General features: G+C 41.2%; 1 protein-coding gene across 3 annotated transcripts in view; it reads left to right on the top strand.

The window, feature by feature from the left end:
* mgl (low-density lipoprotein receptor-related protein megalin) overlaps nt 1-23,208 on the top strand; it is a 266,041-nt gene extending 242,833 nt beyond the window's left edge. For all 3 annotated transcript variants that reach the window (XM_076122865.1, XM_076122864.1, XM_076122863.1), the window contains 20 exons: nt 397-623; nt 1,124-1,393; nt 1,667-3,272; nt 3,652-3,911; nt 4,623-4,775; nt 5,197-5,347; nt 5,821-6,007; nt 6,496-6,599; nt 7,067-8,248; nt 8,616-8,720; nt 8,967-9,312; nt 9,649-15,591; nt 15,897-16,055; nt 16,619-16,845; nt 17,624-17,822; nt 18,215-19,056; nt 19,677-19,835; nt 20,634-20,883; nt 21,468-21,682; nt 21,817-23,208. In XM_076122865.1, the coding sequence (XP_075978980.1) occupies nt 397-623; nt 1,124-1,393; nt 1,667-3,272; nt 3,652-3,911; nt 4,623-4,775; nt 5,197-5,347; nt 5,821-6,007; nt 6,496-6,599; nt 7,067-8,248; nt 8,616-8,720; nt 8,967-9,312; nt 9,649-15,591; nt 15,897-16,055; nt 16,619-16,845; nt 17,624-17,822; nt 18,215-19,056; nt 19,677-19,835; nt 20,634-20,883; nt 21,468-21,682; nt 21,817-21,992 (12,761 nt within the window). In that variant the 3' untranslated portion in view covers nt 21,993-23,208. The remainder of the gene's footprint in view (nt 1-396; nt 624-1,123; nt 1,394-1,666; nt 3,273-3,651; nt 3,912-4,622; nt 4,776-5,196; nt 5,348-5,820; nt 6,008-6,495; nt 6,600-7,066; nt 8,249-8,615; nt 8,721-8,966; nt 9,313-9,648; nt 15,592-15,896; nt 16,056-16,618; nt 16,846-17,623; nt 17,823-18,214; nt 19,057-19,676; nt 19,836-20,633; nt 20,884-21,467; nt 21,683-21,816) is intronic.
* Nucleotides 23,209-26,255: the final 3,047 nt, after the last annotated feature.

Here is a 26,255-nt window from a genome sequence, read left to right as displayed (position 1 = left end):
ACATACCGATTTTTGAGAGGAGAATTGAGGACCTTATTCTTTTTGAAGTCACTTAAATAAGTACCTAGTTAAAATTGAGGTCTGTACCGCAAATCCACAATTAAAAGTCGCCCGTCGTTTAGAATTCTACTCGGACGAGCCATCAAGGCGAATAGAACAATCAGTTTAATCGAGTTAAACTGTGTATTAGTACAGAGCATTAATATAATAATATAGGGCAGACGACCTTATATGGCAAGAAGTAAAAGTCATATACTACTACTAGCACTTAATGCATGTCAAAGAAAAAAGGTTCACTGCTGGACCGCTGATAAATGTATTACGACACCACCAAAAAAAAGAAAGAAAAAAAAACACTACCGTCACAACAACTCACAAATATCTTAATCTTTCCAGCATACAAATGCGCCTGCGCTCCCGGCTACACTTTAGTAGAAGGTGCCCGGTGTGCCGCGTCGACTGCCGCAGCTCCCTCCCTGGTCCTCGCTCATGCTGGGGCTGTACTTCGCATGGACCTCCACGGACGAGCTCCCCAACACCTGGCAAATGCGACCGCAGCTGCTGGCTTGGACTTCCATTATAGAAGGAATTTGCTGTTCTGGTCGGATTTGAAGACGAGAAAGGTAGGTCTTTCTACTTTTATCTACTATCTGCGATTTTTTACTATAATGGCATTTTTTGGAGGTTTTGCTACTATAATGGCATTTTTTACTGAGGTTTCTACTGCTATATATTTAATTTATTTCACTTCTGTAGACAACTGTTCTGTTCTGGGTTCGAATCCCACCCGGGACAAATATTTTTGTGTGATGAGCACGAGTATTTGTTCTGAGCCTGGATATTAATTTATCTATATAAGTATGTATTTAGAAGTATATAAGTATGTTTATCAGTTGTCTGGTTACCATAGTACAAGCTCTGCTTAGTTTGGAATCAGACGACCGTGTGTGAGTTGTCCAAAAATATTTATTTATTTAACTTTCTATTTGTACAAAAGATTAGCTTCTCTGACAAATAACTATAACTTTTCATACCAATAATTTCAAATAGCCAATGATCTTAAACCTGACAGCTCAAAGAAAACCTCTCAAGAACATGTTCTGAATCACCATTTACATTTCAGATTCACTCTCAACAACTAAGCCTGCCCGCTGGTTTAACGAGCTACACTGGTACTGACATCACGGTCGCCGGCTCCTGGGCTCCAGTAGCCCTGGCAGTAGACTGGGTTGGAGACAAACTGTACGTGGCTGATGCCATCGGGCAGAAGATTGATGTCTTCGAGCTGGATGGCAGGTGGCACGCTGTGGTCTTGGGCAGTAATCTGACCAACCCTGCTGACTTAGCCCTGGATCCGACGCTTGGGTTTATGTTTGTTGCTGATAGTAGTCAAGTAAGTTAATCTCTTTTAAATTACCTAACCCGGGAGCACGCGTTCAAAGTTTTATACCATATTTCAGCCGCTCATTAAATTAAGGAAATAGATTTGTTTGATTCCGGATCTTCAACTGTCTCCGTACAAAATATCATCAAAATCAATTCAGCGGTTTAGTCGTGACAGCGTAATAGACAGGGATTATTTAACTAGGTTGAGCGTGCGTAAATAGCTAAAATGACGTTGTAATTTTTAACGTAGCTATATATAAATTATATTTTTCATTTCCAGATCATCAGAGCTAACATGGACGGCACGCACACCAAATCAATTGTCTCCGAAGCGGCATACAAAGCCTCCGGTATCGCAGTAGACATCATAGCACGTCGCGTGTTCTGGTGTGACTCACTCTTGGACTACATCGAGACAGTAGACTATGAGGGCAACCACCGCTTCCTGGTCCTCAGAGGACAACAGGTCCCCAGCCCTTCAAGACTCGCCCTCTTCGAAGACAGGGTCTACTGGTCAGACAACACGAAACAAGGCATCAGCTCCGTCAACAAATACGAAGGACCTTCCAGCATCCAAGCGATCTACAAAATGAAGGACATAAGAGAACCAAAAGCAATTACAGTGATACACTCTTTGAAACAAACATCAGTCAACAATCCCTGCGGAAATAACAATGGAGGGTGTTCACAAATGTGTATTGTGACAGCTTTACAAAATGGCGGCCTAGGTTTCCGTTGCGCTTGTAACATTGGCTACAGACTAGAATCTGATTTACGCAACTGTGATTTAGTTAAAGAATTCCTTATGTATTCCCAGCAGAGGTTTATTAAAGGAAAGGTCTTAGACCCTGTTATTGAAGGGTTCAGTGACGCTATACTACCTGTAGTATCGCGACGAGCAAGATTCGTTGGTCTTGACTTCGATGTCCGAGATGAACATATCTATTACTCCGATGTGCTACAAGATGTGATATACAGAGTACATAGGAACGGAACAACTAAAGAAATAGTTCTAGCGTCGCAAAACGAAGGCGTTGAAGGCTTAGCAGTCGACTGGGCATCGAAGAACTTATACTACATTGATTCTAGAAAAGGAACTCTTAATGTTCTATCGACAAGAAACGTGGCATACAAACGAACATTGCTAAAAGACCTGAAAAGACCAAGAGCGATTGTTGTACATCCTAACAAAGGTTATATATTCTTCTCAGAATGGGACAGACCAGCTAACATCAGTCGAGCTTACACCGACGGAACGAACCTTTTAGTCTTTGAAAACGTCACTCTTGGCTGGCCTAACGGTCTTTCGATAGATTTCGATTCAAACAGGTTATACTGGTGTGATGCTTTACTCGACCATGTACAGCACTCAAAACTCGATGGTACAGAAGTAAGGACAGTCAGTTCAACATTGATTAGGCATCCATTTTCCATCGTGATTTATAAAGACTTCATGTATATTACTGACTGGAGGTTAGACGCAATTGTTCGCTTGCACAAACTGACAGGAGAACAAGAAGATGTAATGGTGAGAGAACCTCAGACAAATAGGTTATATGGTGTTAAAGTTTATAGTGAAGAAGTTCAGCGAATAGACCCAATGCAACCCTGTTCAAGGGACAATGGAAATTGTCAGAAATTATGCTTTGCTGTACCAAGGAATAATACTGAATTGTTAACAGTCAAGTGTGGTTGTCCGTATGGAGAGAAGTTAGCGCCAGATGGCACTAGTTGTATCGCGGATCCGAACTCGGAACCTCCCGTGCAGGCGTGCCCGCATTCTTGGGACTTTACGTGCAATAACCAGAGGTGTATACCTAAGAGCTGGGTGTGTGATGGAGACGATGATTGTCTGGATAATAGTGATGAAGAACAGAACTGTACTAGTAAGTTACATATATTTTTTTTAATTTGTACTGAAATCTGTAGCCAAAACCTTTAAAAGCAATTAACTGTGTGCTCATTAATCATGTTTATTTTGGCCAATGGGTATGACACGTTGATGCCATAGTTAAATCAAATCATTTATTAATAAAGGTCAAATATTGACACTTAAGATAGTCATTACAATTTCTTAACTGAATCTACCACTAGCTCGGAAAGGGGGTAGAGCCGTATGAGAAAAGCTAGCAAGAAACTCACGTACATAATTTCCATTTTATTATGAGTCAGAATAATGTTTAAGATTGAATATTTACTTCTGCCGCCGCCCTACAAGTTATATAAAAAATATTTTTTATTAATTACATTGCCTATTTTCAACAGAAACGACATGCAGCGCATCGGAATTCATGTGCAAATCCGGCCGTTGTATCCCGGCGACGTTTAAATGTGACTCGGAGAACGACTGCGGCGACTTCTCGGACGAGACCGGGTGCGTTAACGTGACGTGCAGCTCCTCACAGTTCCAGTGTGACAACGGACGCTGTGTGCCCAACACGTGGAAGTGCGACTCCGAGAATGATTGCGGCGATGGCTCGGATGAAGGCACTCATTGCGCGGAGAAGACTTGTGCTTATTTCCAAGTGAGTATTGTAGCGCTATGTCTTTATTATTAGTAGGTTACCTGGAGGTTACCTGCTATACTATGCTGGGGCATACACCACAAAAAAACGAAAATAAATAAATAAAATTGGTATATCATTTGGCAAAACTATCTTGATTTTTGTACCTAAACTATTGTTCTCTCTCGAAATCTCGGGTACGATACCTGGGCTCAGCAAAAAGTTAACACTTACAGCGTATTTGAGTAAAGAATTTCTTAGCTGCCTAGAGCGGCTAGTATAGAAAAGCTATGTAAAATCTTTACGACCACTAATAGTGGTGTAATAAGTGCGATTAGAGTTTCTTAAGATTCAATTTGAATAACATGATTATACTTGTGTATCGGGTAGGCATAATATATGATCGCTTCATTATAACTGCACGTTTGGCGCAGTGGTAGAAGCGGTCACCTCGCCGCAAAAACCTTAGCGCCGCGGGTGGTGGGTTCGAATCCTACCCGGGACAAATCTTTGTGTGCTGAGCACTAACATTTGTTCTGAGCCTGGTTGGCAATTTATCTATATAAGTGTATATTTAGAAGTATATAAGTATGTTTATCAGTTATTTGGTTACTATAGTACAAGCTCTGCTTAGTTTGGAATCAAATGACCGTGTGTGAGTGACCGTTTCGCCGGTTTTGCGTGACATAACTTAAAGGACAGTGTATTTAATTAAAACTTCTCTTCCATCAGTTCACCTGTCCTCGTACTGGTCACTGTATCCCCGCGTCGTGGGTGTGTGACGGAGACGACGACTGCTTCGACAAGCAGGACGAGGCCGACTGTCCGCCCGTGTCCTGCCTCGCCAGCCAGTTCAAGTGTGCTGATCTGAAACAATGTGTGCAGGTACGATCATTTTATTTATATGGTGTTTCAAAAAAGTGTAGATGTTTATGATATATTCCAAATTACATTTTAATCGGATGTTGGGTAAATTTAGCTGGCAGCGTTAGACTCGCACTAACACGGCGTATTAAATAGGAAACACATTACCTTCTTTTGCGTAGTCGAGTAAAGACTTATAAAAATAAGCGCTTTCTAAAGCACTTGTTTATTATGTATCGGAGTCACTGCAGCAATTTTACGTGTATAATGTAATGTCAAATACGTATACGCAAATACGTATTTGACATTTACGTGCACGCAACATCGCGTTTATATTCAGCTGTCAGTTGCCATAACAACACCTATAATAATAAAAGAAATCTAAATAATTATGTTACGATTCTTACGAAATACCTACTAATAAACAATCATCTGTTTGCAGGAAGCGTACAAATGCGACGGTATACCAGACTGTAACGACGGCAGCGACGAGGCGGGCTGTCCGTCGCTCGCGCCGCATCAGTGCCAGCCTGACAAACAGTTCCAGTGTCGGTCCTCAGGCATTTGTATACCTACCACTTGGTATTGTGATGGTAAGCATATAGTAAATCTGTATAATGTTAAACTTAGGCATGGTTATAATTTCTTATTCCAGTTTTTAATGTAGCACTCAGAGATTGTCATTGTATTAGGCTTAATGATAGACTAGTTTTGATAGGCGAAACTATCTGAAGAATATAAAACAGAATTGTAAAAGAATTATTTAAGATCATAAAAAGTACAAACCTCTTTTTATATAATTTCAAGCATTTGCTAGATTCAATGCACTGTGACTCCGACTGTTACTCCCATAGTATTTTTACTTTATTTGTGATTCTGAGGGTTACCATATACCTTTTTTTTAAATAAATATTTCTTCAGAAGCGCTCATCAGTTTCATCAAATATTTTTACTAGCTACTCGACTATAGTTAGGATACGAAACAACGCTCCGAAAATAGACTTATCCTATAGTGGCAAATTGTCTTCAACTTTTACCCTTTAACGTTTTCCCTCCCCCTGCCCAGGTACTCCAGACTGTGAGGACTTGTCGGACGAGCCGGCCACATGCGGCACTATCGCGTGCGCCAACAACTACTACCGCTGCGACAACGGACAGTGCGTGTTCAAGGCCTACGTGTGCGACGGTAACGATGACTGCGGCGACGGCTCCGACGAGGGCACGCAGCATGCTTGCAAACCACCACCTTTCAGGTAATTGGTTATCTATACTAATATTATAAAGCTGAAGAGTTTGTTTGTTTGAACGCGCTAAGCTCAGGAGCTACTGGTACGATTTGATGGATTATTTTACTGCTACATAGCTTATTTATTGAGGAAGGCTATATATCATCACGCTACGATCAATAGGAGCAGAGTACCAGTGAAAAATGTTACAAAAAAGGGGAAAATAATGACTCTCTTATGTGACATAAGTAAAGTTGCACGGATCAGCTAGTATTTATGTATCAGGCAGGATTTTATACGAAAGTTTATGTTAATTGGATAAAATACTAAAGTTTATAATTAATAATGTTATTTCTGGTTTAAACGTTTCATTACCATGTATTTGACTGAGATTTAGATCATAACACTTAATTTCGAAAGTCTGCAAAGTCCCCTAAATTGGTCAGCGTGCTACTTTAAAAAGCTAAACTTAAATGCATTTCTAATCTTACTTAACCATTTCGAATTTTATACAGGTGTCCACACGACCAATGGCAGTGTCCAGGAGTCACCGGCAGATGTGTCAACCTCACTCAAGTTTGTGACAACAACTTCGACTGCCCTAATGGCGCTGACGAAGGTAAAGAAACCACAATTAATAGATCTAGTTACAAACACGATTATATAAAACTACCGAATACTTGTTACGATTTGTTTGTTTGTCGTATGGTTAGTGGTCAACCTAGTGTCAATGTTGTTCAAGCCGCCCGAGAGGCCTTTGACGTGGCTTAGCGACTGTTATCTTAGTAGACAACAACCGGGACCGACTTTTAACGTGCCCTCCGAAGCACGGAGATGCCCAGTTCAAATACCACTATGCGGTCACCCATCTATGGAATGACCGCGCCAATTGTTGCTTAACCCACAGATCGTTTACCGACCGGTGAGCGCAACTGGCTATGGGTGCCTCCTTGTTACGATTATAGTCTGCCTTTGTTAGTGGCACGGCAACATCTATTAGTGCCGATCACAATGCCTCGGGTTCGATTTCCCGAGATCGAGTTGTTAAAATTAATTCCGTATTAATCTTTTATCTTTTTGTTGCAGGTGCTGGCTGTGATTTAGCAGAATGTCAACATCAAACCGGTCTATGTTCCAACGATTGCAAACAGACTCCGAACGGACCTCTCTGCCTCTGTCCTCCAGGCGAAGAGTTAGACACCAACAATCAGAACTGCAAGGACATCGATGAATGTAACCCACCAGGCCTATGTTCTCAAACGTGCACGAACACTAAAGGATCATACGTATGCTCTTGCGTAGACGGCTACTTATTAACCATTAACAACCACACCTGCAAAGCGAACAACCATTCAAGCGCATTCTTGATCATTTCCAACCGACATTCCATCTTAGTCGCCGATTTGAACGAACAGGGACTCGAACGAGTACCTATTAATGTCGAAAATGTTGTGGCGACTGCTTCCAACATGCACACAGGAACGATATTCTGGTCTGACATGAAATTGAAAAAGATTTCTCGATTAGATCGTGGTAGCGAACCACAGGTTATAATTTCTACTGGTTTGGACTTAGTTGAAGGTTTAGCTTATGATTGGGTTGGAGGCAACATATATTGGTTGGACAGCAAGCTTAACACGATTGAAGTAGCCAAAGAAGATGGAACGGCAAGAACTGCTTTATTAAGCGGCAATATTACCCAACCAAGAGGAATGTGTTTGGACCCAGCACCGAACGCAAGATGGCTATTCTGGACTGATTGGGGAGAAAACCCAAGAATTGAAAGAGTGGGCATGGATGGAACACAACGATCTGCTATCATCACCACAAAAATCTACTGGCCAAATGGCTTGACTTTAGATACAGCTACTCAGAGAGTATATTTCGCCGATTCAAAGCTAGATTTCATAGATTTCTGTTACTACAATGGTACTGGTAGACAACAAGTATTAGCAGGCAGTCATTACCTACTCCATCCTCATTCTTTGACGCTGTTTGAAGACACGCTTTACTGGACAGATAGGCAACTAAACAGGGTGTTGTCAGCTCATAAATTCAAGGGCTCGAATCAAACTGTAGTGTCTCATTTGATATCTCAGCCGTTGTCTATTCACGTGCATCATCCGTCGCTACAAACGCAATATACGTCGCCTTGTAAAAAGGACACGTGTCAACATCTGTGCCTGCTCAGCCCGAACCAGACTGTGGGGTATACTTGTATGTGCAAGCCTGGATATAAGTTGTTGCCTGATGGAAAGTGCGCGGAAGGTAAGATTTATGTATATTATTATAAAGAATTGTGGTTAAATATATTTTCATATTCAATACTGTTGACTGCCTTCGTGGCGCAGTGGTTTAGGTCACCACGCCAACACCACTGCGTCGGGAGGTCGTGGGTTCGATTCCCACACGGAGCAATTATTTGTGCGATCCACGAATAATCGTTTCGGGTCTGGTTGTGCTTTGTGTCCGTTGTTTGTATGTTTGAAGTAAAAAGTCCCCGCGACACAAGAGCAATTCTTAGTGTGGGAGTTGTCTTTTCTAAAGAAGAAGAAACTGTAATATTTCTAGTCCAAATCAGGAAAAGACAATATGTTTATATATGTTTTGTAATTGTAATATGTTTTGTTTACAGAGGAATCAGCATACCTCATGATACTGAAGGGCACTCAGGTCATCGACCTGTCCATGGACGGATCTGGCAGGGCTGGACAACTTGCACCAATCGTTGGCATTCAAGGTATGTGCCATTGAATATTTTATACTTTAGCATTGTCTTCTAAAAGCCTGAAACAAAATTATTGTGCAATATATTATGTTAGATAGCCAATTTGTCCTTGGCGAAACTTCGTGAAATTTTTCGTCTAATTTAGTAACAATTTTTATTAGGCAACTATTAAAATTAACTACCAAATATATACGTGTATCCTGCCTACAAGTGAGTAAAAATAATCAAACATAGTAACAAAATTATTTTTCCTTCCAGGTGGAGTCCAACTAGACTACGACCGTCAAGGACACATGCTCTACTGGCTACAGTCCATATCAGGAGACGCGGAAGACGACGAGAACTGCACAATCTATAGTATGCCTTACGGCGGTGGCAATAAGGTTGCATTCTTCGGGCAAGACACCGGCATTGTAGGCGCACCATCTTCAATTGCGTTTGATTGGATCGGCAGGAATCTTTATATGGCTAACCGAGTGGCCAGTAATATTGAGTTAGTGAGGGTTGACGGCAAAGTCAAGTATAGGTCGATTGTGATGGCCAATGATGGGAGCAGACTGTCTGTTGCCAAGCCTAAAGGCATTTGTCTTGATCCCACTGAAGGGTGAGTGTTTCTGATCATTTTTGTACTCTATTTCATTGAAAATAGACAAACTTTTAAGCGATGCAGTTGCAACTTGTAAATCTATAGTTTTTACCGTAGTAGTGGTTAAGATATTTATGAATATTAATTATTAATTATGCCAGATAAGTATCAATACCCAAATGAACTCAAATAATTGCTATATGAAAGATACGAGTAATTCACAATTAATACAATTTCGGAATTAAATCGACGTATTATTTGAGATTATTTAGTTCAATACAATTGATATAAAAAAGTGTCCTAAATATTAACTAAAACTATAAATACTATAATGTCATCCTTTACTTGTTACAGCAAAATGTACTGGTCAGACGAAGGAGGTTTCGGAGTACCAGCTAAAATCGGCAAAGCAAACATGGACGGAACAAACCCCATCATCTTGGTAGACAGCATCGAAAGACCAGAAGCCGTCACCATCGACGTAGAGAAGAAAATCATCTACTTCAGCACCCAGTACCCTGCCAGCATCAACAGCGTCAACACAGAGGGCAATGACCGCAAGACCATATTAACTGAAGCAAACGCCATATCATATCCTAAAGTCATAGCTGTTCTGGACTCCAGGCTGTACGTGTTAGATCCTCTCCACGAAAAGGTGATCAAAGCAGACCTGCCAAATGGAGACAACATCAGAACAGTGATTGATAATGAAAGCGACTTGAAGTCGTTCACCATATTCCAAAAGAGAAAGATGGTCCATCACCCGTGCTCTCAGAATAACGGAGGCTGTGAACAGATTTGCGTTCCTGGTGATGGTGGATCCAGGGTCTGTGCTTGTTCCATTGGCTATAGGAAGGAAAATGATGTCAACTGTGTTCCTTACAAGACTTTTGCGGTCGTCTCCCAACTAGACCTGATTAGAGGCTACAGCATTGATTCCAGTGCTGAGGCCATGGTTCCAGTCACCGGTCTTGGTCATCACATTCTCCATGTCGATGTCCATTTAGCAGAAAACTACATTTACTGGGTGGAATTCAACCGAGGACAATGGAACGGAATATTCAGGATCAGACCTAATGGTACTGAACTACAACATATTGTGAAAGATGGGATTGGCAGCAACGGTATCCGAGGCTTAGCAGTGGATTGGGTGGCAGGAAACCTTTACTTTACGAATGTGTTCCCTCATGAAAATTACGTAGAAATGTGCTGGCTAGATGGTTCTCATAGAAAGGTATTAGTTAAAACTACTATGGATGCTCCGAGAGAGTTGGCTGTCAATCCTTTGAAGAGATTGTTGTACTGGATTGATTACGGGCAATACCCTCGTATTGGAAAGGCATACCTTGATGGAAGCAACTGGCAGACTGTTGTGAGCTCCGGAATATCTAACCCTAGAGACTTAACTATTGATATGATGACTCATGATGTGTACTGGGTAGACTCTAAATTAGACCAGATTCAAAAGATTTCATACAACGGTGGAAACCGTCAACTTATTCGCTCAAATCTGCCAAACCCTATGGGTATTGCTATTCACACAGGCAGCGTATACTGGGTCGATAGAAACCTACAGACTATCTACAAAGCTTCAAAACTACCTGGAAACATGTCTATGCCAGAGAAAGTGCGAACAAACTTACCGAAATTGCGAGATATTGTTATATTCGATGTGAATAACCAGCCAATGGATGACAATAACCCTTGCAGACGATTTGGCAATGGTGGATGTGATCAGCTTTGCTTCAGTTTTCCGCCAGAAGCTAATAAGGGTCCTGAAGCTTTCAGATGTGAATGTGCTACGGGACAGATTTCGAAGACCAATAACAAGAAATGTGAAGTGGTAGACGAATATCTTGTATTCACCACCAGGACCGAAATCCGCGCTATCAACTTAGATCCTAAGTCTACCGGAGTACCTTTCAAGCCAGTAGTCAATCTGACCAACGTTGTCGGTGTTGAGTTCGACTATGCTGATAACAAACTGTTTTTCACTCAGATCAGACCTTGGGCTAAGATTGGATGGATGTCAGCCAACAGCCCTGATAAAGCCAACATTCAAAGCATCATCAGTAAAGGCATCAATCCTGAAGGAATTTCATACGATTGGACTCAGAAGAAAATATACTGGACTGATAGTTCTAACAATTCTATTTACGCGATGAATCTCGATGGGTCCGAATTGGTGATGATTGCGAGGGTTGAAAGACCTAGAGCTATTGTCGTGGATCCTTGCAATGGTACGTTGTACTACACTGATTGGGGTCGATTCGGAACTTCTGGTAAAATCTACAGAACGACAATGGCTGGATCGCTCAAAAAGGCAATTATTGACAAGGACTTGTCTCAACCAAGTGGTCTAACGATTGATTTTGATGAAAACATGTTATACTGGACCGATGCTGTACGTGAAAAGATCGAGAGATCAAACCTTGACGGTTCAAATCGAGAAGTTCTCATCAGCGCTACGATCTATCCATTCGCTATCACTGTATTTGGAAACTATATTTACTGGACTGATCTTCAATTACGAGGCGTTTATCGAGCGGAGAAACACACTGGAGCTAATATGATTGAAATGGTTAAGAGATTAGAAGACTCACCTCGTGATATACACATCTATAGTACGAGCAGACAGAAATGCCAAGTAAATGCTTGCAAGATTAGCAATGGTGGATGTGCCCACAGCTGTCACCCAGCACCAAACAATACTGTCGAATGTAAATGTGACGACAACACTAAATTAGTCAACGAGGGACGTATGTGTGTGGCCAAAAACATCACCTGTGACCCTAGCAAGTTCTTTTGCGCTAATGGCAAGTGTATCAGCAAGATGTGGTCTTGCGATGGTGATGATGACTGCGGTGATAACTCTGATGAAGATAAGAACTACTGCACTTACCACTCTTGCTCGCCAAGTGAGTTCCGCTGCAACAATGGCAGGTGCATCTTCCAATCCTGGAAATGTGACCACGAGAATGACTGCAAAGATGGTTCCGATGAAGAAGGCTGCGTATACCCACCTTGTGCTAAAGGAGAGTTCACTTGTCTCAACTCCCGCTGTATACCAATGACGCAAGTCTGCAATGGTATCAACGATTGTAAGGACAATATTACGTCTGATGAAACTCACGAACTTTGTCCTATGAATACCACTTGTCCTGCTAACCATCTTAAGTGTGAAAAGACGAACATTTGCGTGGAACCGTACTGGTTATGTGATGGAGACAACGATTGTGGTGATAACTCTGATGAGGATCCTCTACATTGCGCGCAAAGAACCTGCCCACAGAACAGCTTCCGTTGTCCCAACCATCGTTGTATACCCGCCACTTGGTATTGCGATGGAGACGATGACTGTGGTGATGGAGCTGATGAACCGCCAGAATACTGCCGCTCTGAAGGTCGAACATGTTTCGGAGATCTGTTCACTTGTGACAATGGTAACTGTATACCGAGGATTTATATTTGCGATGGTGATAACGATTGTTTGGACAACAGTGACGAAGATGATCGACATCAATGCAACGAACGCAAATGTGACGCCGAAACAGAATACACGTGCGAAGAGAACAAGTTCTGGCAACGAGCTCAATGTATACCAAAGAAATGGATCTGCGACGGCGATCCCGACTGTATTGATGGAGCTGATGAGAATTCGACAATACATCACTGCGCTACACCTACGCCTTGTTCCGAAGACCAGTTCCAATGTAACAATGGACGTTGTATCAACGAAGGTTGGGTGTGCGATCACGACAACGACTGCGGCGACGGCTCCGATGAAGGAAAACGTTGTAACACGCAATACAAACAATGTACGGATCAGGAATTCAAGTGTCAGAACTTTAAATGTATTAGAAATCACTTCAGATGTGACGGGGAAGATGATTGTGGCGATCATTCAGATGAAGTTGGTTGTGTTAAACAGAATAAGACATGTCCTGCAGGCCAGTTCAAGTGTAACAACGACCAATGTATTGATAACAGACTGGTTTGTAATAAAGTGTCAGATTGTACGGACGATTCCGATGAGCCAGCTCATTGTAACATCGATGAATGCGCTAAACTAGAGATCAATCAATGCGGACACAAGTGTATTGATACTTTGACTGGATACTACTGTGACTGCAACCAGGGTTACAAACTATTGGCTGATGGCAAAGCTTGCGCAGACATTAACGAATGTATAGAAACACCTGGAGTTTGTTCCCAATATTGTTCCAACACCCCTGGCTCATATTATTGTAAGTGCAACGACCAATACTATGAAAGAGAAGCAGACGAACATACATGCAAACGTAAAGACAACACGTCGGCTTGGATTATATTCACAAATAAATACTACGTCAGAAATATGTCGACGGACGCAAGCCTATACAATTTAATGCATCAAGATCTAATGAATGTTGTAGCAATAGACTTTGACTTCAAAGAACAGAGAATGTACTTCGCTGATGTCTCAGCTAAAACGATTTACAGATCAAATTACACAGACCCCAATCCTACTAAAGAAGTAGTGATAAGACACGATTCTCATGGTTTAGAAGGTATTGCAATTGACTGGATTGGAAGAAAACTTTACTGGTTAGACAGGCATTCTAAGAACTTGGACGTTTCGGAGTTAGACGGTACTAGAAGAAAGACTCTAAAGACTGGAGTCACAGACCCTAGGGCTATCGTAGTGCATCCAGGAACAGGTTACTTGTATTACACTTCATGGCACTTGCAGGCCTACATTGGCAAGATGGGTATGGATGGATCTAACTTCACTTCGATCTTGAACTGGGAAGATGACATCGCTTGGCCTAATGCTTTAACCATCGATTACTTCACCGACAGACTCTACTGGGCTGATGCTCATTTGGACTATATCGGGTCAGCTGATTTGGAAGGTCGTCACAGACATGTGGTACTATCAGGTACTAAAGTCCCCCACGTATTTGCTTTGAGTCTTTTCGATGACGAAATCTTCTGGACTGATTGGAATTTGAAAGCAATTAGCAAAGCGAACAAACATTCTGGAGAAAACTTAACTGTTTTGAGGAATACCACGCACAGGCCTTATGACATTCATGTAGTACATCCTTTAAGACAACTGCCTTATCCAAACCCTTGTGGAGACAACAATGGTGGATGTTCCCATCTCTGCCTGATTGCTCCACCTCACGAGTCCAGTTACTTGAACATCGAAGGCTACGGTGAAGAAGGAGCAACGACCTACAGATGCGCTTGTCCAAACCAGTTCTACCTAGCGCAAGATATGAAGACGTGTATCGTCAACTGTACAAATGGTCAGCACAGATGTAACGGCCGCGATGAGAAGTGTATCCCATGGTTCTGGAAGTGTGATGGAGAGAAGGACTGTATGGATGGTTCTGATGAGCCTGAGACTTGCCCGGTTAGACACTGCAGAGCTGGGTCATTCCAGTGCAAGAATACTAATTGTACTCCCGCTGCGACAATTTGCGATGGTACAGACGACTGTGGCGATGGGTCTGATGAAGCCGAATGCGCTCACGAGTGTCCACTCCTCGAATTTAAATGCAAGTCTAGCGGAAGATGTATCCTGGATAGTTGGAAATGTGATGGAGACACTGACTGCAAAGATAATAGTGATGAAGACCCGACCATGTGTCACAATAGAGCTTGTAACCCAGACACGGAGTTCGCTTGCAAGAATGGACGTTGCATTCCGAAATTATGGATGTGTGACTTCGACAATGATTGTGGTGACGATTCCGATGAGCCTGCTTACATGTGCCGACAGAAGAATTGTACTACCGGCTGGAGAAGGTGTCCAGGACAGGCTAACTACAGATGTATTCCTAAATGGTTGTTCTGCGACGGTAAAGACGATTGCCGAGATGGGTCTGACGAACTGCCAGAAAATTGCCCGTCTTGTAATAGCGAAACTGACTTCACTTGTGAAAATAAGAGATGTATACCTAAGCAATGGCTTTGCGATTTTACTGATGATTGTGGGGACGGCAGTGATGAAACTGAGGCAGTTTGTCAACACAAGTATAGAGAATGTTCCGAATCTGAGTTTAAATGTGGTAACGGCAAGTGTATATCATCAAGATGGCGCTGCGATCACGAAGACGATTGCGGTGACAACACTGACGAGGCGGACTGTGGAGGGTTCAAGTGCAAGAATGGAACTTTCCAGTGTAAATCAGGACATTGTATCGCGGCGTACTTCAGATGTGATGGCGACAGGGATTGTAGAGACTTGTCTGATGAGATCGGATGTCCTCCAAGATTCCCTAATGGCAGATACTGTCCTGAGAGCAGGTAAGATGTGGCTTATTACGTATGATGATTTTAAATTCCATGTGGTCTGAGTGTCCGATTAATAAAATCTAGGGTTCGATTTCTTGATCAGGTTGTTACACCAAAAAGTTAAGAGCTCCAAATAGCGTATTAGCGCCCTAAGTTTGTAAATAAACCCTTAAATTATTCCAGATCATTAGATCAGATCTAAGAAACATAAATCATTGAAATCATCTATTACTCAGCCATATAATTTGGCCAATAAAGTTCCCAACCTTAAAAGCTTTGTTTTACACGTTTCTAATTACTGAATTTATTATTTACAGATTCCAATGTGCGAACAACCTGTGTGTATCTCAATCAGACCTGTGCGACGGCACGGACGACTGTGGCGATGGATCTGATGAAGCAGCCTCTATTTGTACCAACTTTAACTGCGACACCCTCCGCAGGTTCCATTGTGATAACCATCGATGTGTGCCGAGGTAATAACTCTTTTACTTTTATTGTTTAATGGTCAACATTGTTAATGTTGTTAAGTCAAGAAGACACTTCGCTGACTTGACCGTTACATCTATTACTTTATTCAAGATTCATGACTAAATCACGACTTTCCTTGTCTTCTTATATATCTGATATAAAAACATGATGAATCGAAATTATAGTTTATTGAGAGGTACATTATCATAGACTCGCATGACATAGTACTCTTAATTCAATTTGCCCAAAACTCCAGACTGACTGAAAATTTCCTAGCAACCCTTATACTATTTGGCTCGTCCATTTATACTGCTTCATTTAGCTGTCAGTCTCCTGCTTCTTGCCAAATAAATAATAAATAAATATTATTGGACAATTCACACACGGTCATTTGATTCCAAACTAAGCAGAGCTTGTACTATGGTAACCAAATAACTGATAAACATACTTATATACTTCTAAATAAATACTTATATAGATAAATTGACAACTAGGCTCAGAACAAATACTCGTGCTCATCACACGAAGATTTATTTTATTAATACCTTATCTTCTATACTTTTTACAGGTACCAAGTATGCGACGGCGTGGACAACTGCGGCGACGGTTCAGACGAGAACAACATGACATTATGCGCGGCCCGCATTAAGCCCTGCGACCCCTACACGCAGTTCCAGTGCGCCAACAAGCACTGTGTGGAGCGCACGATGCTGTGTGACTTCGCTGATGACTGCGGAGACGCGTCTGATGAGCTTGGCTGCCATCATACGCATACTTGCTCTCACATGGACAAAGGTAAGAGATTCTTGATGTTTTTTTCTTTAATTTTGTGGATTGAACTGATTTTGATAAAAGTGTCTTATGTTTTGTTGCAAGTACCTAGAATAATGCTAAAGACACTCTAAGCTTAGATTCTATTTTCTTTATATCTCAATCCTCTCTTTTTAAACGACTCTTTGATTTTACAACTTGCATGACAGCATTGCATGAAAGCAGTGACACTATACGTAACACCAAATTTTCTTTAAACGATACAGAAAAACGTGAAATTATGATTTTTATAACTGCATACTGTTTTGTACAACTAATTATTTTGTAAAAGATATTGTGTTTTTGTATAAAAAACATGTATAACATTTTCTATTTGGTATAAGAAAACATAATCAGACTAACTCTAAAGGACAAGTGACAGACATACCTATTTGGGTTCAATTAATCTTTTACCGTCACTACTGCGTGACTATCACAATGAAGAAAACAAACAACCATACCACATATATGCTGCCGAATTTTATTTACAACTAGCTGACTCGCGCAACTTCGCTTGCGGCATAAGAGAGAATGGGTCATAATTTTCCCCGTATTTGTAAAATTTTATTACTGGTATTCTGCTCCTATTAGTCGTAGCGTGATGATATATAGCGTATAGCCGTCCTCGATAAATGGGCTATCTAACATTGAAAGAATTTATCAAATCGGACGAGTAGTTCCTGAGATAAGCGCGTTCAAACAAACTCTTCAGCTTTATAATATTAGTATAGATTGGCTTAAACATAATTTATATCTTTCTCAGGTGGTTGCGAGCACTTCTGCACAAACCTGACGTTGTCCGGCGGCTACATCTGCACGTGCTTCCAAGGCTGGATCATATCCCCGGCGGACAAGAAGAAGTGCATCGACGTGGACGAGTGCGCCGCCGGCACGCACCACTGCTCGCAGATCTGTCACAACTTGAATGGAAGTTATAGCTGTGACTGTAGAGATGGTTTCAAGTAAGTATTAAATATTAAGTTTGTAATTTAAAACATGGTTGTTAGCTGTAGTATTGAATTTTAGAAAGTGCCTTATATTATCTCTTGTTCGCAACCTTTCGAACAAGCGACAACTTTGAACAGTCTTATTTGTTATTTGACGTTAATGGAGATATTTCATATTGCATGAAACGACCACTATTTACTGAATCTTGTCATTATTTATCTAATAATAGCTGAAGTTTTGCCCCTGGTCTACCCGAATTTGTAGATCAGTACCTTTTACTACTTAACTATTCTGACCAAGTCTTTCTATCAAAATAATTAATTCGTCATAATGACGTCATTAATACCATTCCAAAGATATGTACCAAATTTTTGTTGCAATACTAATAACTATATTTCGTTAACAGACTCGCAGACAACCTATCAGGCGTATGCAAAGCAGTAGAAGACGAGGTAGTGTTACTATTCGCAAACGGACCCGAAATACACGCCTTCTCACAAGACAAGAACGAAGAGTTTGACGTCATCACAGCTGAGAAGAGAATAGAAGCACTTGACTATGACCCCAAGAACCAGATGATCTTCTGGGCAGACAGTTACGACAAGACTATCAAACGTTCTTACATGATCAACGCTGTCAATGGACAAGTCAAGATGGGCTTCGCTCAAGACTTGAATATGAAAGGAAACTCTAAACCTACAGCCCTGGCTGTCGACTATGTTGGTGATAACTTATACTGGACTGAGACTGACAGAACAGGCTCTAAACCTCGTGGAAGAGTCATGGTAGCAAGAACCGATGGTAGATACCGACGTGCTATTGTATCAGCAGGCATTGAAAGCCCGACTTCAATAGTCCTGGATCCACAAATGGGTAGGATGTTCTGGGCTGACGCAGGCTCTGCTCCAAAGATCGAAATAGCCTGGATGGACGGTTCTAAACGTAGACCGATTGTCACAGAGAATATCAGACACCCGACTGGTTTGGCGATCGATCATGCGATGGATCACTCGATATATTGGGCTGACACAAAATTGAATACCATTGAAATGATGAGACATGATGGGTCTAACCGCAAGGTGATCTTGAAGGGAGACCTGCTGAAACACCCGCTGTCTCTGGACGTGTTTGAGTCGTCATTGTACTGGGTGACCAGAGACACGGGTGAACTCGTGCGCCAGGATAAGTTCGGACGTGGAGTGCCATTCATTATATCGAAGGATCTAGTCAACCCGTCGGCTGTGAAAGGTAAGATTGTTAATTATTGCATAACTCTAACTTTTTGGGAAGAGTATAGAGTATAATTTCAATATGAAACTGCCTGTGCCTGTTTTCTGCCCATTCATTCTCAGGGGTTTTTCTAAAGATAAAGACAGTTTTAGTGTTTAATTAGGATTGAAGAGAGTAAGATTTTTAGAAGTGATGATTTTGTGTAATCACTTGTTAAATCTATCCGCGTCTGCTGTCTTTGTTAAACGACATAATAATTGGCATTTCAAAGTAACTCAGTCCAAATCTAGCTTTCATTTCAAAATTCATACGTTTTTTTTAAGCTTTCAACATTATTATGTATATATAATATATAACTGCACGTTTGGCGCAGTGGTTAAAGTGGTCACCTCGCCGCAATAACCGAAGCGCCGTGTGTGGTGGGTTCGAATTCCACCCTGACAAATCTTTGTGTGATGAGCATGAGTATTTGTTCTGAGTCTGGATGTTAACGTATCTATACAAGTATGTATTTAGAAGTATATAAGTATGTTTATCAGTTATTTGGTAACCATAGTACAAGCTCTGCTTAGTTTGGAATCAAATGACCGTGTGTGAGTTGTCCAATGATATTTATATTTATTTATTTATATTTGCAGTGTACCACCCTCTCCGCTACAACATGACGACTCGCTCGGAGTGCTCGAACTCGCCGTGCACGCACCTGTGTCTGGGCGTGCCGGCGGGTCGGCGCTGCGTGTGTCCCGACCAGCAGGCGCCGCCCAAGCGTATCACGCAGGAGCTCGCTTGTGATGCCGGTATGTTATATAAATATTGTTTTATAATGCAAACTGTTTTTTGCCCCCATAATAGTTAGGTGTATAAGTGCAATTTTTATTTTTTTATCGAGAAACTAAGAGTTCTTGTAGCGTTTTTTTTTTTATAATAATGTCCTCCTAGCCGATATACGGCTACGGCGGTCAGTTTCATTGAAACTGGCCATCTGTGCAGGACTTTGTTTATAGTGTCCAAGTGTGCGCACAATACACAGGTACACTCTCTATTCCATCACTCTCATAGTTTGGTGGGACGGATAACCGACACGACCAGTGAGAGGTCAGGCGCAGGACCGACGGCTTTACGTGCTCTCCGAGGCACGGAGGTCTTCGACCTCAACTTCCTAACTCCGGACAATCTCTAAGAAATTCTTAACAGAAAATCTCAGAAAAGACTTTTTGGCCCGACCCAGGATTCGAACCCGAGACCTCTCGCACCGCAGTCGCATATACTACCGACCGCGCCACAGAGGCAGTTTTTTTTATATAAGTTTATTCAGGAGTTTTTTGTCGAACTTTACCATTATCAGCGTTAAGGAACATTTTGGTTTCTTAATAAAAAAATATTGTTCGTTTAACTAGTATGATATATGAGACACACCGGCCAGTTATCTAAAAATTCTGTATGAAAATCTGATCAGCGCCTCTAGCGGTCCACGTAGAAACTTTTTTTTGCCGTACATTTTAATCTCGATACTCGATGGTTCCAACTGTAGAAATTTAAGCTACAAATACTTGCTAATACACAGTAGCTTTACTAACAATGTCCTATCGTTGTAGCGGTGGAGCCAGCGCGTCCGCTGCCGAAGATCTGTCCGTGCGAGAACGGCGGCACGTGCGTGGAGGAGGCGGACGGGACCGTGAGCTGCTCGTGCCGCGCGCCGCTCTCCCCGCCGCTCTGCGCCACGGCGGCCGCCGCCACGCACGCGCGCGCCGCCACGGCCGCCGCCGTGCTGGTGCCCGTGCTGCTGGTGCTGGTGCTGGCGCTCGCCGCCGCCGCCGCCTGGTTCGTCATCAGGAAGAGGCCCTTGTGAGTATCCGTTTGTCATTTATGAATATTTTCCTTAGTTCGACTATGTTCAAATCGACCGTTTCCATTGTCTAATAACTTATTACATGAAAATTTTAACGCACAGAAAGATGTAAAAATTCCCTCTTTTACCAGAACAGAACAGCACAAAAATAGGTAGTCTAAAAATTTGTGATTAAAATAATACAAATTCCACTTTTAAATCATTAAAAATCCTACCAAAATGTATGACTGGATTTTTTTTTACTATTTATTTTCCAATAGTGTCGTTAAGAAATATCTATACTTACTAATATTATAAAGCTGAAGAGTTTGTTTGTTTGTTTGTTTGAACGCGCTAATCTCAGGAACTACTGGTCCGATTTGAAAAATTCTTTCAGTGTTAGATAGCCCATTTATCGAGGAAGGCTATAGGCTATTAAACATCACGCTACGGTCATTAGGAGCGGAGTAGCAACGAAAAATGTTGCAAAAACGGGGAAATTTTTGACCCATTCTCTTAGGTGACGCAAGCGAAGTTGCGCGGGTCAGCTAGTTACAAAATAAATTAAAACGTATAACTAACCTTAATTTGAACATTCCAGCGGTAAGGGCGGAGGCCTAAGCAGCCTGGCGTCGTCGCAGAGCGTGTCGTTCCGCCAGGGCTCCAACGTGGAGTTCGGCGGCGTGGCGGGCGCCGCGGGGGCCGAGCCCGCCTACACGCTGGAGGAGACCCCGCGCAAGGGCCGCGACTTCAGCAACCCCATGTACGACGCCGTCACCCGGGCACAGGCCGCCGGGGAACCCGAGCCGCCTATACGTGAGTAGCATAGCTATTGAGGAGAGATATGTTCGTATTTTGTAGACACAATGATAGAAATTGAATTGGGTTTGAAGTCGTTTTTCTGGACTGTTCCCGCGTGTAACGTTTTATAACTTTGGTATTTGTCGCAGCGGGTATCTACGAGGTGCCGGACGAGCTGAAGGACAAGGTGGTGTCGGCGGTGATCTCGGTGTCGATGTCGGAGGCGCGGGGCGCGGGCGCGGGGGGCGCAGCGCCACGGGCCCTGGAGCCGGCGGCCGACACGGGCACGGACACGGCGGCGCTGGTGCGCGAGGACCGCCACTGACGGCGCCGCGCCCGCCGCGCGCTGGCGGCGCTGCGCCAGGTGCACGCGGCACCCGCGCTGCTGCGCCCGCGCCGGTGCTAGCGGCCCCTCCCTTCTAATATATTTTGTATTTTCCCCGATTCTATCCGTCCTTCTAGTTTTAGCTTCTAATTTATTCTCCCGCTCTCGCGCGAGACTTTCCGTTTTTCTATCTATCGTCGTTTTCCGTTCGTCTTTTATGAAAAGATTATGATTACGGTTAGGATCCCAGCTAGCTCTGGTCGTACTTATATGTCAGTATTTTCCTTTTAAGTTTTCGTTTCTTTCGTTCTCTATCTTCTATGTATTTTGTGCTGAATATATAATTTTATTATAAATCTAAATAAAACCATATCATAGCGTGATACGTGTGTTATTCGTGTGGAGAGATTTCTAAAGCGTAGCGTAGACTTGTACATTCCGTTAGTTCGAGACTGAAGACTAAAGGTTTCCATCGTAGCTATATTCGGATATATAATATACATATATGCGAGTGCGGGTCGCCTGTGACCACGCTCCCGAGTATCTGTATAGATAATGTTGACTTAGTAATAAATGAATAATTAGTACATAAATATGTAACTAGGAATTGTTGTTCGTAAAGGCCGCGAAGCGCCATTTTATAGACTTTTAAATTGATTTGACAATAAGCAATACACTATAATATATTAGAGAATAATTTATTTATTTCGGTTTAAGTCTATGTAAAGTAACTATGTTGTGTTTTATAATTGTCTATTAATCATTAAAAATTATTAGAATTTTGTGGGACTCTGACGTTTTGCCATAAATGTGTGAGATAATGTTTCTGTTGTTTTATTATTGAATTATATTTGTTCATCATTATATGTCTAAATTGCAAAAGTTTCATGGATTGTAAATATGTGCGTTCAACAATGTGATGTACATTTGATACTTTGATAGGGCAAATTGTATGTTTATATATTCGTAACGATATTATTATATACTGTACTGTATTCTGTATAGGAAACAATCGCTCTGTGAATATGCATCACTTATATGACTAAACTTGAATTGATAAAGTTGTAAAAAGTATAAATCTGTCAATATTATAAATATATTACAATGTTACGGATAAGGAGAGGAATTATTTTTATATCGGGACTATTATAGTTATTACACGGACGTCTGAGGTTAGTTGATGAAAATATTGTGTAAAAATAAATTAATAATGAAATGTATCGTGTTTTATTTTTAGAAATCACTTTCGTATTAATGATTTTTGTCATATTGTTTTTAGGTTTTACCTTAAAGATATGCTGAATGTTGGACGACAAACAATATTTCAACGTAAAATACTAAATTGTACATCATTGTGTTCACCTTATCTATCTCACGTTACGTAGGGTCAATTAAATACCAGTGTCTAGATGTCACTAGTGTTATGTGTCAAAGTACCGGCAATATTTAACAATTTAGAAATTGTGAAGACCATGTGGGTAGGCGTAGACACTCGAGCAAGGAGGCGACGCTTGGCAGTCACATAAGTTAGTCCGTGACTACGGTCGATGCGACTCGATCGATACGTCGGGTAAGCAAATAAGATATCGTAACCTTTAATTTTTGATCGCGATTATAACTCGTTGTTTTATAATATTACTAGCTGACCCGCGCAGCTCCGCTTACGCTTTCTTGTTTTTATTAATTAATACCGCATATTTTCAAATGTTTTCACTGTTTACACCTTCTCTGGACTTCCACAAATAATTTAAGACAGTTGGTAGTTTTTCCTCACTTGAAGACGTCTCTTGGTAGTTTTTCCTCTCATGAAGGCGTCTCTTGGTAGTTTTTCCTCACTTGAAGACGTCTCTTGGTAGTTTTTCCTCTCATGAAGACGTCTCATGGTAGTTTTTCCTCACCTAAAGACGTCTCATGGTAGTTTTTCCTCTCATGAAGACGCCTCATGGTAGTTTTTCCTCACTTGAAGACGTTTCATGGTAGTTTTTCCTCACTTGAAGACGTCTCATGGTAGTTTTTTCTCTCATGAAGACGTCTCATGGTAGTTTTTCATCTCTGGAAGACGTCTCTTGGTAGTTTTTCCTCACTTGAAGACGTCTCTTGGTAGTTTTTCCTCTCATGAAGACGTCTCTTGGTAGTTTTTCCTCACCTGAAGACGTGATGAAGACGCCTCTTGGTAGTTTTTCTTCTCATGAAGACGTCTCATGGTACTTTTTCCTCTCATGAAGACGTCTCATGGTAGTTTTTCCTCTCATGAAGACGACTCATGGTAGTTTTTCCTCTCATGAAGACGTCTCATGGTAGTTTTTCCTCTCATGAAGACGTCTCTTGGTAGTTTTTCCTCACTTGAAGACGTGTCTTGGTAGTTTTTCCTCACCTGAAGACGTGATGAAGACGCCTTTTGGTAGTTTTTCCTCTCAAGAAGACGTCTCTTGGTAGTTTTTCCTCTCATGAAGACGTCTCTTGGTAGTTTTTCCTCCCAAGAAGACGTCTCTTGGTAGTTTTTCCTCACTTGAAGACGTGTCTTGGTAGTTTTCCTCCCAAGAAGACGTCTCTTGGTAGTTTTTCCTTACTTGAAAACGTCTCTTGGTAGTTTTAACATACAATTTTCAAACTACAAAACAATTACTCAAAATATAATAGTACAAATTGATGGCGTGAGCATAGACCCAACCAATCGTATTAAATTCTTTGGTATTACTGTAGACACCTATTGCAATTGTAAAGCCCATATTAATAATGTATGCACAAAAATAAAAAATATATATATGCTCTTAGACATCTACGCGTTACCGCTTCAGAAAGTGATGCAATAAGGGCATATCATGGTTACGTTGGCTCAGTCTTACGGTATGATCTGTTTTTATGGGGTAATTATACTATTAAACGATACAATATTATTAATTCAATTTTTTTTTATGCTGAAGCGCATTTTGGGCCAATTCGAAATTTGAATTTCTAAATAAAATTATGATCATATTTTTTATTCTATTATTTTTTAAATAATCCATATTGGATACTTTTGGAAGACGAGGCTGTATGGGGTATTGTTTCCTTTGCCTGCTTAGACTAAGGCAAAAATAAGCGCTAATTCTATTTTGTGTTTAATGTTTCGTTGAACAACATAATAATATATTGTTAATATATTATTAATGTATTTCTGTTTTTACTAATACGGATTTACGTTAATTATAATTATTATTTACGATAAATATACCTTACATGATTATTTTTTCACCCGCCGTTAAATATGATATTTAGAGAACTAATTTTCAGAACGAACCTTTTTTTTTCTTTTCTTACTCTCGTTAAATGTTAAGTTGTCAATACGCGATAGTTCGCGCTTCTTTGCCAGATTTCTGTCGGTTTTCAAACGAGTTTTTCGATTGAAAATGTACGGTACTCGATAATGTGATGTTAATATCGAGTGTAAAGAATCGAGTTGTTAGCAATTTAGTGTTGCGCGTACAAGCCGCGATAGTTTAAAAACTTTCATTGAAAACCGCTGCGGGCCGCAGTGTTCCTTAAAAATAAAACATCTTGAATTTTCTTCGGTCAAGTTTCTAATGAAGTGTATTAAGATTAACACTGACTTACTGACTTGACACTTTGATGGATTATACGAAATTCAAGCGTTCGTCTCCTTAGACATTAATTTGAAATTGTCGGTTCGATGTAAATAGTGTCGTGAGTGTATTTTATGAGCTGATGAATTACCTTTTTTCGAATTCCTTTTTTCAGGGTGATGTTCAAACGTCTCGCTAGATTTAAGACCTTGAAGAGACGAATTCGCCTCGATTCTTGTCTTCTTCGCGAAGTATGGACATCGATTGAAACGTCGGGTAACAAATAAGATACCGTTATTTTTTAAAATTCTCATCACACTTCAGACTCGTTTAGAAATTTAGTAGTTTAGTGACTAGTGTCCCCAACTACTTGTCTCGGGTTCGATTCCCGAGTCGGGTAAAGTGTTATTCTAAATAATATTAGAATCATTTTCATCGGAAGCTCGAAAATTGGTAACGGGCCCTGTATATAGCAATAGGCTCGCCCGTCATTATAAGGGACTAACATTGGCGAAACGTGGGTGTAATTCATACGCCTGCCTGCATCTTCGGATAAAACAGGCACGATATTCTATACTAATATTATAAAGCTGAAGAGTTTGTTTGTTTGTTTGAACGCGCTTATCTCAGGAACGACTGATTCGATTTGACGATTTCGATTTGACGATTGAGGTTACAAAAACGGGTAAAATAAAGTAAA

This window comes from Anticarsia gemmatalis, chromosome 14, assembly GCF_050436995.1.
Source record: "Anticarsia gemmatalis isolate Benzon Research Colony breed Stoneville strain chromosome 14, ilAntGemm2 primary, whole genome shotgun sequence".
NCBI lineage: Eukaryota > Metazoa > Arthropoda > Insecta > Lepidoptera > Erebidae > Anticarsia > Anticarsia gemmatalis.
The sequence above is the reverse complement of the archived record's forward strand: the minus strand, read 5'-3'. Positions and strand labels throughout refer to the sequence as shown.